Below are 15,248 nucleotides of genomic sequence, written 5' to 3' on the forward strand. Positions count from 1 at the left end.
ATTTCATGGTCAATCAAATTGCGTTTGGAATTGGCAGGCTTTTCAAAAGCATAAAGAGTGGATGGAGAACAATCAGTTTGAGACGTACAGCTTGTATTTTCATCATTTTGATGACACACCTGTTTGATGAGAACTATTTTGGATTTATGGTGTGTTTTTGGTGGAGTCTGTAGGGACAGGTGTGTGTTTGATGTGTCTAGTTAGGATCTAATTATTCTTCACACACTATTCCATTTATTCAGATAATATCTGGATGCATTCTTTTGTCTAGGCCAAATATCCAGGAACTTGGGTATACTTGCACATCTCTAAGTCTAATGTATTGGAGTCTGATATTTGTTACGGCTTACCAAAGGTTATTGTCTCGAGACAGCAGGAAAGCACAACAACGCAAAGAATAGACTCCGCATTGCCCCACGATCATGAGGACCATTTAATACACATAAGCTTATTTATAATAATTTCACAATCTCATAGAAATTAAGACTATATTGAGATAATAACAGATTTCATATCAATTAAACAAATTATATACATTGAGATAATTAATTGCAGCAAGCATTTGGAATTATTGATTATCTTCATATAAATCAATAAACACACAAATTATTGGAAAAATGTGTACAAGCCAACCATACAGGCTGGACAAACAAAAGTTGACTTCTGAATCACATTTAACCAATTTCATCTTAAGCAAATCTTAAGCATATCTTAAACAGATACATCTTTGGATCAAACAGAGGATTGGATTGGAAAACAGCATTTTTAACCGCAATTAAATAATTAGAAATCTCCAAAAAAATAAACAATGCCAACACTAGCAAACAAACATTTTGTATTCAGCAAGATCTGGCATCAATGCTTAAACCATTTACTGATATATAATATATTAAATCCACCGTTATTTACAACCAAGTAATTAAAGATACTCCAAATAAGCAACAAAGCATTTATAACCCTGGTATAAAAAGCGCAGTAGAAAGGGAGGAAAGCATGAAGGCAACCAATAGCCCACTAAAAAAGCGCGGTAGAAAGTGGAGACAATCTACTGACGAGATTCTTCAGGTTTTGAAGAAACTCCATACAAAGCAATCAATAGCCCAATAAAACCAACAAATACCATAAAACGCGGTAGAAAGTGGAGACAATCTACTGACGAGATTCTTCAGGTTTGAAGAAACTCCATACAAAGCTTTCAATAGCCCAATAAACCATTCAATACCATAAAAGCGCAGTAGAAAGTGGAGACAATCTACTGACGAGATTCTTCAGGTTTTGAAGAAACTCCATTCAAAGCAATCAATAGCACAATAAAACCAACCAATACCATAAAACGCGGTAGAAAGTGGAGACAATCTACTGACGAGATTCTTCAGGATTTGAAGAAACTCCATACAAAGCATTCGATAGCCCAATAAAACCAATCAATACCATAAAACGCAGTAGAAAGTGGAGACAATCTACTGACGAGATTCTTCAGGATTTGAAGAAACTCCATACAAAGCATTCGATAGCCCAATAAAACCAATCAATACCATAAAACGCAGTAGAAAGTGGAGACAATCTACTGATGAGATTCTTCAGGTTTTGAAGAAACTCCATACAAAGCATTCAATAGCCCAACAAAACCAATCAACACCACAAAGCGCGGTAGAAAGTGGAGACAATCTACTGACGAGATTCTTCAGGTTTCAAGAAACTCCCCCACCCTCTATAAAAAACGCAGTAGAAAGTGGAGACAATCTACTGACGAGATTCTTCAGGTTTGAAGAAACTCCACCACCCTCTATACAAGCGCGGTAGAAAGTGGAGACAATCTACTGACGAGATTCTTCAGGTTTTGAAGAAACTCCATACAAAGCATTCAATAGCCCAATAAAACCAATCAATACCATACAACGCAGTAGAAAGTGGAGACAATCTACCGACGAGATTCTTCAGGTTTTGAAGAAACTCCCCCACCCTCTATCAAAAACGCGGTAGAAAGTGGAGACAATCTACTGACGAGATTCTTCAGGTTTGAAGAAACTCCACCACCCTCTATAAAAACGCAGTAGAAAGTGGAGACAATCTACAGACGAGATTCTTCAGGTTTTGAAGAAACTCCATACAAAGCATTCAATAGCCCAACAAAACCAATCACCACCACAAAACGCAGTAGAAAGTGGAGACCATCTACCGACGAGATTCTTCAGGTTTCAAAGAAACTCCCCCACCCTCTATAAAAACGCAGTAGAAAGTGGAGACAATCTACTGACGAGATTCTTCAGGTTTCGAAGAAACTCCACCACCCTCTATAAAAACGCAGTAGAAAGTGGAGACAATCTACAGACGAGATTCTTCAGGTTTTGAAGAAACTCCATACAAAGCATTCAATAGCCCAACAAAACCAATCAACACCACAAAACGCAGTAGAAAGTGGAGACAATCTACTGACGAGATTCTTCAGGTTTTGAAGAAACTCCATACAAAGCATTCATTCCCCTTCTATAAAACGCAGTAGAAAGTGGAGACAATCTACTAATGATATTCTTCAAGATTTGAAGAAATTCCATACAAAGCCTCTATTTTTAAGCATAAAGCAGCATAATTGGACATACCATTTTATTGGAGTATCTTTAACCATATTTAGTTAACTGATTCACCCTTCCAGCTTTTGGGAGGGTGGGTGGGATTTTTTGGTCCATCAAGATCGAAGGAACAATTGCAAGTGCATCTCTAGGAGAACTATGGACATAACAAAGGAATGAAAAAATAAGACGGGAAACCTGAATGGCTGCACACCACTAAAGTGACAGCTGACTGGATAGAAAAACTGAGCTTGTTGCTATAACAACATAACAACAACCCCTAAATTAAAACTGAATTGACCAGGAGACCAAAAAACTTTAAGTGTACTTGAGAATGCTCAAGTGGGAATAAGAGGATAAGCCTCTATACCTAGATGCACATGACAGCCTAATGTCCCCTGCTGCTGAGACAATCTAGTTTTTAAAAGATTTGCAACTTTAAAAAACAGAATTATTTGATATGTTTACAAGCCTTGCCCTTGAAAGAGAAAAAGCTTGTATGAAAAGTTTAATGGTACCAATGAGGTGGTACATAGCCACAAAACTCAATTACAAGAGGCCAGAGTTCAATAACTGAAGATCAAACCATGTCAAACATTATGTTTACAGGCTGTTGTCTACAAAAATATTTGCCAGTTCATATTTTCACTTAATATCATTGTAACTTTACTGTTTGGAGACAATTTATAACATTTTTGGAATGCAAAATCTACTTTGACCTGATTGGTGGTGATATGCCTGTAAATTACATAATGTACCTGGGCACACAATTCCTGATAAGTCACATCCCTACTCTCATATCAAAACAGATTGAAAAACAAGCACTTAAATCTGCAGATGGTGAGTGATTCAAGGTCATTCAACCAAGATTAAAACAATATCCAATTAGACCATCTTACATTAAAGCCATAATGTGCCTGTGATTTGCTCCCGGGATTTGCTCCACAGCAACGCCCTCATTTTTTCTTTAATTTTTACTTTTTGCATGATTGTAATGCCCAATGGTGTACTAAAATACCATGTGAAAAACCAAGCCTGAAGTGCTTTAATTACAGTAAAATTTAAGTTTTATAATAAACCTGGAGGTCTTCCGAATTTATTCACCATGCTCACCGATTAGGTGATGGCCGACACGTTTCATGCATGCATGTGTATCATTGAATCATTGATGTATAAACTATCTGCATATCGCTATTCATTTTACATCTTATTTATACGTCCCTGCTGCTTGAAGTTCTGCTCAACTTCATAATGATCGGCAAGCTACATGCATTGACAATAATTATAGGCACTAGGATGAAATGGCAATTTTCTTTGTTTTACCTCATTTGTTGGCTCAAAATTAAAAGGGGACATAATGTGATCAGTGAAAACTAACCTTTTGTAGAAACAAATAAGAATCTATTCTTTATGGAATTCGCACATTAGGCTTTAATGCGCGACAACATTTTAAAAGATGATGCAAGAACAAAACAAATCCCAGACAATACAGCTATTGCTCCAAATCCATCATGCCGACCCACAACTCTGTTTGCTTGATAACCCTGCATTTACAGTGAATCAAAGTGATACAAAATGCCAGACGTACCGTAAGAAATTACTCGAGGATAAAATCACATACTCACCTCCTCAAGCAAAACCAGGCCATAATTGAACATTTAATCACTTTTCAATTTCTCTCTTTGGGGAGGAAATAGGTAATGGGGAAAATCCAATTGCTAAATGTCAGCAGTGTACCATTTATATAAGTGAGAAATCAAAACAGGCTGCAGAAGATGTATTTATGTCCAGTGTTCCGCTCTAATATTACGATAATGAATGGTGGCATACTGTCAAGAAAACTATGAGCATGTCTTTTCTAATTTATCTAAGAAATTTTATGCCCTATATACTGTACTGGGGGATATGATAAGAGCTAGTATTCACATTGTATTTGACAGGCAGTAGAATGATCATCCATGAAAATACCTGAAGTATTTGAAAAAAAAACCTGAAAAAGTGTGTGAAATTGGACTAAAATGGCCAAAAACAAGCTGAAATTAAAAGAAAGTGTGGAAATTTGGACAACAAAAAAGCCTGAATTCAGGTTTAAACCTGAAAAGTTATATGCCTGATTTGGATCAAAAGTTTGAAAATACAACTCCCTAATGGAAATCTGTATCAATTATTGTTTAAAATGATTCAACTCATCATTTATTGTAAATTAATGATAATTCTTGTTTTCTGCTGCAAAGCTACAATTCAACAATGCAACTCTCTTCATAATTAATAGCCGCTTCAAGGACTCGAAATGAATGTTTTATGGAGAATACAGGCAACAAATTTGAGGTTATATTTGATTATAATACATCACAATATTCATGATAAATATAGAGATACTCATGCCAATTGCAGTAATGGTTGTTTTTGATCAAAATATCTGTATCAAGGACATATACAAAATACAATCCAAATAATCGCCTGGCAATGATAATTTTACATACAAAAGCTTTCAAAATTCAAGGGGAAACACTGTAGACATTTTTGTATACTCCAAAATGTTGTGGGACTTTGTCAAAATAATAAGAATAATGCAGTGGCCTATGCATAAGGTGCTAGAGTTGATAAGTGGAATATCAGTCAAAATATGCAAATAAACTCATTAATATTCATAAATATGCAGATATTACTACACGGCACCAGAAGTCATCATGATCTATCACCCTATACAGTTTGAAGATCATCTGCAGATGAATTTAACGTGGATTAAAAGAATCATAGTCAAAATAAATAAAATAAATACAAGTATTTATAATGCATGACTTATATCCACCAAGAGGATCTCACAGCACTGTTGTGAAGTGTAATTTAATGCAGCTATACTGCACCAAAAAATATCCCAACATGTGTTTGGATACTTTTTTGGCGCAGTATATAACACAACAAGATGAACTGGATAAGATGGGACAGGAGTATGGGTAAAGGTCCAACTTTAGAATGCAGAAGGATAACCAAAGTACCGCGGGGATGGACCTGCAAGGATGTTGATGGATCACAACCACACTCACTTTAATAGTGGCGAGAGGCTAGTGTTATAACCACAACACCAATCTGTCATCATATGCAAAGAAGTTTATTAATATTTATAAATAAGCCAAAATGAGGAAATTATATTCTTTACAAAATGTGAACATCCACCACAAAAGGGACATACTATCAGATATTAAAACAAAACAACAGAGAAAACAAAGGATTTCACAACACATTTATTGATGTTTTACTGCTTTTCAATCAAGCAATAGAGACATGCAATATAGCATTATATAGCTTATTTGGAGGACAATTTGCCTGTTCAATATCTAAAAAATTGAAAATGCTGACATTACAGCATATTTATGGACAGTCACAAATACTACCCCGCATTGACACTTGTAAAAGCAGCCAGGTTTTTAAGGTATGCCAACGTAGCCCAACAGTGCAGCAGCAGATGTTGCCTTAAACAGACAATTATAATCTTCATATAGCTTCCGATTAGTGCAATCCTAAATGACAGGCACTTTGGATTTATATATTACCCACTGTCAAATAAGCAATTTACTCCTTTTACATATTTAATCACCCATGTGACAGTTAGAGATATCAGCATCATGAAGAAATGCTCAATATGATTAGGTTATTAAAGTTAGAGTAATGTCAGAATGACTGTTAGATTTTGCTTCATTTTTTAATGGCCTTAAACTTAGCAGTGTAAAAATAGTAGTCATGTTGGATTGCACAGTTTATATCTCACCTAAATGAAAATATTCTTTCCAATGTTTATACTCATAAAAACTTGTTATATTTAGCAGTGTGTATCGAGTCATTCTCACCATAATGCATCTACCCATGGTATGTGTGAATACATGCATTAAGTACTCTGGAATCAGGGCATGCGTACAATGAAAATAACAGCGCATTTATGCCAATAGAAATAGTCTTTTTGCAGCTAATGCTAAATAATAGGAAAAGTAAGAATCTTTGTATGAGTTACATGTATAAATTAAACTGACCCGATAACTGACCAGAGAGACTAACACTATCAAATATCTGGCAGTGAAAAGCCACCTTTGCCATTGTCACTACCTGTATGCTGCAACTCATTCACAAGCCCTAGACAGGTTATATAGGGATGGTTTATTGGTAATTTGATATAGAAAAACATGACAATATGAATGATACATTCTTTGTCCTGCAATCAAGAATCTACAAATCCTCATATTTACTATAACATGCCTGTAAGACCATGAAAAACGAAGGAAAAAATCTCTTGTTTTCGCTTGGATTGGTTTAGAGTCAAATATATTGTACACAGATGGGAAATTCAGCACCAGGTTCCCAGCTCAGCACAAACTTATGTGACTTTAAAAGCCAAAGTAGCCATATAGCTTAACTAGTGAGTTAACTTATCAGATGGCCCATGAGTCTCCCTTTTTCCACTTGAGCAGGGGTAGAAATGTATGGCACTTGGTTTTAAGATCAGAATCTACATTATAAATATCACATTCGCACGAGAATCCAATGGTGGCTACAGCAGCGATTTCACCCCCCGGAGGTCAAAAATTGGACTGAACAAGAGCAACCGCTGGCGGCTCATCATATTGCGAATTGCAAGAACTGCAAACAAAAGTGTAAGGGACATCTGTGGACTGACTTTGAGCTAAATTGCCATTTTTTTGCCATGCCAAAATGTAACCTTGATTGGTGTCAGGTCTATTCTTTTCTAATCTCCCAACCCTCCCAGTCCCTTCTTCACATAGCCATACCTGGTGCTACTTACACTAGGCATGCATAAGCAAAACTGCATATTTCAATTGTGAAACGTGGAATGGGGAGGCCTAACTTACATCGCCTCATTGTACTCACCAATGTTTGTATACTGCTAACTTGTAAAGAGAGTTGAAGCATTCCCCATGATTGAAGCAATGCAGACTGTGGACCAATCACATTATTAGGGTTCTTCAGCATTATCAGCATGTCAAGGAAATCTTTGGGCGCATACACTGGTCTGAAGGCACTAAGATCTGTAATAAGTAGCAAGTAAAATATCCCAATAAACAAAATATCTCAATAATGTGTAAGAAAATATCACATTAAATTTGCTGTTTAACAAGATATGCTAGCAGGAAAGTCAATTCAGCCAATATACTCGGTTACTATTTTTTATCATGTAAAGACACTACAATAAATTACCTAATTCTTCAGAGTTCCAGGTATGCATAGCACATTACTGTAAACAATTAGGAAATTTTGTTTTGCTTGCTAATCATCTTTGTTTTTTGTACATTTGACTGAAACAAGGTCTATTGAATGAAACAAGGTTTTTGGAGCAAACATGATGAAATTTAAAAGTACATAATATTTACTCAACTGATTATTTAAATAATATCTGCTACTTCATTCATATTCTATTATATTTCAAAATTCAATAAATGAAATAATACTTTTAAATCAGACTGATTAACATCTGTAAGTAGGACTAGCATGTTTTTTTTCTAACTCCAGATCTCTCAAAATGTAAACACTTCAAGATTTATTAAATGGTCTAGATATTGATGTTAATTGAAATTGGGCAATTCCAGTTGAAATCCATACACCCCCCTAGATGAAAGACATGACCTTAATCTTCCAAACAGGTAGTGTGAATTTCAAATAGGGTACCTGAATGGGTGATTCCATTTGAAGAGAGATTAAGGTCATGTCTTTCATAGGGGTGTATGGATTTCAATTGGAATAGCTTATTTGGTAGCGAAACCATAACCAAATGTTTTTCTCATACCAATATTCACCAAGAGTACAAACAAAGATAAATGCTAAAATTCTACCAAGAAGCCTTGGTCATGGGTATACAGTATGGTTCCAATGCCAGTGAAGTAGCCAGGGGCAGGGTTCCCCCGGAAAATTTTCAGGGACAAAATGGGGACGGTAAACAGCAAAATGTCCTTAAAATAAAGCCACAATTTCTCCGTGTTACAAAATTTAAAATCTGTGTTACAAATTGTACGATTTCCGTGATTTTCTGTTTTCCACTAGAAAGCACTGAAAAATGAAAACAAACACGTTTAAAAGTGTTTTTTGTCTTACATGTACCTTTTTACTGTAGTCTCCCTTCAACATCGCCATTAAAATTGAACATCATCAATGGTTGATTACTGCTAAATAATCACTTTTCTTTGTTTTATTTTGCAAATCAACACAAAAGTTAGACATTTTACACATTTGTTCACTATTTTGTGGCATTTTCAAATTTGCGTGAGCAAACCCGGAATTCTGTGAATTTTTCCCTTTTTCCGTATCACAGAGAAATTGTGGCTTAAAATGACCAAAAATGGGACAAAAAATTGACAAATGGGGATGAAAATCTGGCTTTGCCACCTAAATGGGGACAAAATTCTGGCCATGCCCCCTAAATGGGGACACAAATTTGGCTTTGCTCCCTCACACCAAAATCCTGGTTACGCCACTGTTTGTATTGTACACTTTGTATCAAACACAAAAACATTTGCAAAAGGCAAATCACACACAACTATACTTCATTTCACCTGGAGGTTGGTAGTGATGTCTGTGGTTTACGCAAATGAGCCACAAGCTTCAGGTAAATATATAATATATTGTAGCATCCACAAGATGGAGTCAATATTAAACATACTTCAACTACTTTGAAAACCATCTCATTATCTTTGTCTTGACAAAAGGATTATAAATATGTATATTTGTTCTATATGTGATGGTGGAAAGAGAAACGATAACATGACCTTTTTGTAAAGTGGATCCAAATTTCAAAATACTTCAATTTTGATGAAACAATCTCAAAGTGTTCCTTTTGTTATCTGGTGCTACATTACTATATGTTACATATCTGAAAGTGTATGTGTACTTTAAGCAATATTGTTTAGAATTTAAAGATAAAAAACACAATTTCTGCAAAAAATATTGCTTATTTGCTGTACTACATGTATATAAGTATAATATTGAACTTGTTTTTTATCAGCTACATAATTTTATTTATACATGGCAGTACACACACCTTGTTGACTATTTAATCAAGTAATTGTACAAATTAAATAATAACACATGTCATATTATTTCTGCATACAATCCTCTACATACCTGTATAAATTTGACATTATTTTAATATCAAATAAATAGTCTTCAAATATTGTTCTGTTTCTTTACAGGAGTAAAAACACTTCTTTGAAAGTCTGAGTTGCTGCATCTCCAACCGTAAGTATTGCAACTTGAATTTCTTAAGATTATAAATCCAGTTTGAACCTTTTGAAGGACTCAGGTTTGCAAAGGGTAAATACATGAAAGATTAATTCTGATACACCCACTTACATGCATATGGTTCATTGATGCTCTCCAAGAACCTATGGACAAGGGACAGTCCGCTCATTTCAGAGCCACGGATCTTCAGAGGAAAGGGCACTTACAATGTCTCTTTTCATCAAAGCCACCAACCAGCTCTTAAAGGAAGGTGGCCCGATATATTTGAAAAATGGAATTCTTTAAAATCTATGTATAATATAAAATGTTTTCCCTTTCAAGCATGAAAAAAGAACACATACATTTGTTCCTTGTAAATGTTACTACATCCTGTGACTAAATTTGTTCTTTGGAAATGTGAGTAATTCCTATGAAATTACTCACATTTATACAACATGATACTGGTAGTCTACAGTGTTTGTATTAATGATAATCATGTTATCAGTTGATATCAAATGAAAGATCATATTTTTCTCATTAACATATTGAAATTAGGAGTTTCAAATTGGTGAATTTCCGAAGATACCATCAAAAAACTGTCAAATAGTCTCGAACATGGTATACCACAGTCGAGACTAATTTGACATTTGTTTGATGATTTCTTTGGAAGTACACTGATTTGGAATGCCTAATTTCAATATGTTAAAGAGAAAAATAAGTTCTATCACTTGATATCAAATCAGTATTTTGATGGGATAAAGTGGGGACGAGGCTGTCAATCGTGTCACCCACCTTCAAGTAGTTAAAGGACAATCTGTTATATTATTGGTAAACCAGATGATCTTTGGGTAAACCTATTGAAACCTCAATTTATTGGGCACAATGCAGACTTCACCTTCAATGCTCTTTCCTGCTGTTTGGCATTACCAGTTTTTGATTTGAGAGACTCAGGCTCATCTCTTAGAAAGGTGTTAAATATGGATCTGTGTAACATTAGGATCTTGAATTGAAAATATGCATTATGTGTAGGCTATGTGTTAAACATGCATTATGTGTATGTGTCAATTTTACCATTGAGTTTGGGCCCGTAAAAGGTGAAGACTGTCTGTGAGTTTTAGACCTGTAGAGTTTTAGACTCAGCCTGAAGTCTTAAAAAAGTGTCATAAACATGAACCAGTGTAACATTAAGATCTTCAAACAGTTAAACATGTATCATTATATAGTTTATAACTGTGTGATGGCTTTCGAAAAAAAATTTTGGTTATCTGTAATACTGCAAACAAAGATAGGAAACTTTAATATGATTTTAAAGGGAAGCAAGTACAGAAATTGTTAATACCTTCTTAAGGTCTCTGATATTATTCAAACCATTTGTTACTACTATCTACAAACTTGATTCTACAGCAACTCTGAAAATGACCTTGTCCATCGATGCCCCCGCACAAGTTTGAGTTTCAAAAAGGAACTATGTACACAGAAGCATGTGCAAATGTAAAATCCATATATGTAACAGATGCATGCATGATACACTGACACCTATTGACAGCTATGTATATTGGTGGAAATTCAGTTTTCACCAAGGCTGCCTAAATCAATTGTGAAATATATTTATCAGTAGAAAACATGTTCTGTCACTCCTCAAGCATTGATCAAATATAACATCAGTTCTGTTATAAATACAGATTTTGAAAAGCAAACATCCTGAAGCAAAGATGAGATACTGGAATAACAAGTTTTGAGAATAACCATGCTATTTTCATTTTTGAACAAAAACTACTCTAATCATACACAGAAAACGTAATACAAGGTATTCCTTGCTTATACATTACAACAATATTACCATTACATATCCTGTGTGGTAATTATCCCACCTCTTTTTAAAACTGAAATATGATCAGAATTTGGGGGTGTAATTAGATCTCCAGTTAAACTCCTATGTGGTGATTAATTAGAATTAACATAGCAACATTGATCTTATTTTACACAGCCACAAACTCAGAAATGATCAAATCTTTTGTGTGTACACATATTTCTGAAATAAAAATTATACATTCTTGAAAACGTTGCTAAGCATGTACTAATTCACCTTCAACAAGTTGGCAAAACACCCAGTGAGGGGAGTACTTATGTTTTGGTGGGGTGTGCCACACAAGCTTCAAATCAAAACCCTACCCCATTTCTTAGGATATTTTTAACTAAAAAAAATGACTTTAATTTGCTCTTTTAGGGCAATTTCTTTTCAAAACATGGACCCATGTTTAGGCTTAATTTGCTCTTTTAGGACAATTTCTTTTCTAAACATGGACCCATGTTTAGGGATTTTTTGTAATATATAACAGACCCTTTTGGGTGGCATCCCTATACACTTCAACATGGAAAGACCCCCCTGAAAACCATGTGATATTCCACTATATTCCATCAATGATTGTGACTAAACTTAAAAGGGTTTGACCATAGATTATCAAAGATACTGGATAAATATCTGGATATTAATTTTATAGAAATATCACATTATACTGAGTCCATGTATGTCTCGCCTACACATGTTGGATTAGCATGTTTGAAAAGAGCAGAATTAAAGGATCTACTAGTCACTAGCACAGTTACACAATAATGCAAAATCAGAAATTGCAAAAAACAAAATGATAGGTTTAACAAATGTCACTGTATAAAGTGCTGTTTTGATTGAGATTGAAATTAATAAAATATGTGCACATATTTATCATGGGGATTTATAAACAATATCAGCAATGACATTGAATGAGGTAAACTTGCATTTCTAAGTCCTGATCTCAATATCCTGCTTGTACAGGGTGTCCCAGAAAAAATTACCGAGTGAATAAAATTGAACGTAAGTCGAGAAATAGACATCAGAATCAAAAACTTTAACATGTAGCGCATAGCCTATTTTATTGTACATCACATACGAAAATGTTATTTGATTCAGTTGACTGGTTGCAAAGAAATTAACGATTACACAATGCGCGCATCAATGCAGTTCATTCCAAGTTTGATCAACAGGTGCTTTTTTCATACTTGCTCACCGTTTTTGTTTGTGTATCTCATTAAATTTAGTCCACATTATCTATTTTATAATCCGACGGTGTTATGTTATTCATCATTTCACTGAAGATGAATAACAGTTTGTCCGAGAAAACTTTGATTTCTGCAATTCGAAGCTTTCCAACTTTAATTCTTTAGGCTGTGCAAATATGCTATATTTTAACTTTCCAAAGAACATTTGAGACAAAAATTACAATGATCAGGTGTTTCCAGCTTTACGTGTGATTTTTGATACCATGCAACATTAATGTTGAAGTTTTAAAAGATTTAAACTTTGCATTACAAATTCTTGGAAATATTCCAAAAACATTAATGTGTGTGAGAAATTTGTTTATGCCAGATAGAATTATTTATGCTGCAACATTTATATCAACATTAACGAAAAAAGATATTTACAAGTACCGAGCATCATCTTACTTGCAAGCTTTCATTTTCAATATCGTGCAGGTTTTCAAATTTGAACAAAACCTAATCAAATGTTTTGCAAGAAACAGATTGTTTAAAATGAACGAAAAGGATTTCACAGAACAAAATGTGAAGCCCATAAACAGTTATGATAACCACTAGTGCGCATTGTGTTGAATGATCTTTCTTTCAAACTTGGAATGAAGTGAATTGACACATGCGTTATGCAATTGCTCATTTCTTCGCAATCAGTCAACCGATTCCAGTAAAATTGACGTATAAGATGCAGAATAAGATGGGCTACACGCTGATGTTTAGCATAGTGAATTCTGATGTATATTTCTCGACTTATGTCCAAATTCATTCGCACGGTAATTTTTTATGGGACACCCTGTATTATGCTCAGAGCACAACATGAGCATAAAAGTATTTTTAAAACATTTTAAATTGTTTTTGGTTTTTTTGGTTTAATAGTTAAAATATTTTCATAATATAAAATGTCAGCTTATATAAAGCCAGGTCATGAAAATGTTTTGTATGATAAAAACATTTTCAAAATGTTGTCTAAATGTTATTGTAAAATATTTAGTTGAAAACATATTTACAAAATAGTTTGTCAATAACATGATTTTAGAATATTTTGCAGTCAAAAATATTTTTGAATGTTATTAAAACATTTTATAACCTTTCATATACTCTTTATATACCCTACCATTTTAACATTTTCTGACCTTTTCCAACCTTTTGTGAATGTTTTCCAAAACTGTCTTTTGTTTGCTGGGATTACATACATGTAGGTTTGCTATTGATAATGCAAAACGTGATGAGAGATGTTCTCATCTATGTGTTCAGGATTATAGTATAATCATATTCTTTCATAATGTATGGTTTGGCCCAAAATGTCGGTGGGATTAAACACCAGTATTTAGGAATTTCTGGAACTTATATTGGCTTCGAAAGATTTTCAACATTTTTTTATATGGGGGGGGGGGAGGGCTGGCAAAACTACATTTTGTTGATGACCTGTTCTGGAGGTGATCAAGGGGGGGGTGCCCTCAGAATCAGAAAATTTGACAAAAATAGCATTTTTTCCGGTGTCTGATTACACTTTTTTTACTTTCCCTGGAATTATTGGGGGCTGAAAATTATTCAAACCCACACACTCAAATTATTGTCCAAAGCCCTTGAGGGTGTGGAATAATTTAAAACTGGGAACAGGACTATTGTCGGATCAGTACAATATAATTCAAAATTACTATATTTTATTTTGAAATTACAAACCTGGTTCTTCAGTGCCCATTTCATTCCAGCGGACTCTTAATTCTTTCTGCTCTGCCAGTGGTCTCTGTTCATTCAACATGAGAGATAAAATAATAAAGAAAGGGAGGAAGTAAATGATAGAGGTCGAAATATACAATATGAGAAATCTAGCATCATATAAAGTGGGAGTGTTAACCTCATTAATATCATGCATGATATCACAATATACAGGAAATCACTGGTTTGATCAGGTCTTTAGTCTGAGCCTGGGGGTTCCTCCGGACAAAGACCCATGTCTCAATATGTATAAAATATTGAAATCAATGCCGTAGAGTGTTTAGTGATAGTCCACTGCTAACCAAAATGGCTGCCACAAATCTAAGCATTGAATTTGGATTAACATATTGTATGTTATTAGGTTAGCAGGGTATTGACTTTAGTAGCAACAAATGATAAAGTCAGTGGCAGATTTTTACATGGGGGATGCAAGGAAACGCCAGGGGGGCTAAATTCCAAAAACTGACCTTAAATAGGAAAGTTTTGCCAAAAGTTTTGATTGGGGAATTAAGAGGGGACGGTCCAATATGGGAAGCATTTTCTTCTATATATCCTACACTGGCACTTTTCAAAGTAGTAATAATATATTTGCCAAAGATATTATTTGGCAATAATATATTCGTCAAAGAACTATCAAACAATTTTCAGTCTTGTGAACGTTAAGAATGATAA

General features: G+C 34.5%; 2 protein-coding genes across 3 annotated transcripts in view; one reads left to right on the forward strand and one right to left on the reverse strand.

Annotated features, from left to right (window-relative positions):
• LOC140160216 (TBC1 domain family member 19-like) overlaps positions 1–15,248 on the reverse strand; it is a 527,882-nt gene that overhangs the window by 508,399 nt on the left and 4,235 nt on the right. Inside the window, exons 4-5 of the mRNA XM_072183493.1 lie at positions 14,541–14,604; positions 7,452–7,609 (exon numbers count right to left, since the gene is read on the reverse strand). Coding sequence (XP_072039594.1) covers positions 7,452–7,609; positions 14,541–14,604 — 222 coding nt within the window. The remainder of the gene's footprint in view (positions 1–7,451; positions 7,610–14,540; positions 14,605–15,248) is intronic.
• LOC140161303 (cholecystokinin receptor-like) overlaps positions 1–15,248 on the forward strand; it is a 346,691-nt gene that overhangs the window by 183,518 nt on the left and 147,925 nt on the right. For both annotated transcript variants that reach the window (XM_072184775.1, XM_072184779.1), the window contains exon 3: positions 9,764–9,809. The gene's annotated coding sequence lies outside the window, so the exon portion shown is untranslated. The remainder of the gene's footprint in view (positions 1–9,763; positions 9,810–15,248) is intronic.

The sequence above is a fragment of the Amphiura filiformis genome, chromosome 9, assembly GCF_039555335.1.
Source record: "Amphiura filiformis chromosome 9, Afil_fr2py, whole genome shotgun sequence".
Classification (NCBI taxonomy): Eukaryota; Metazoa; Echinodermata; class Ophiuroidea; order Amphilepidida; family Amphiuridae; genus Amphiura; species Amphiura filiformis.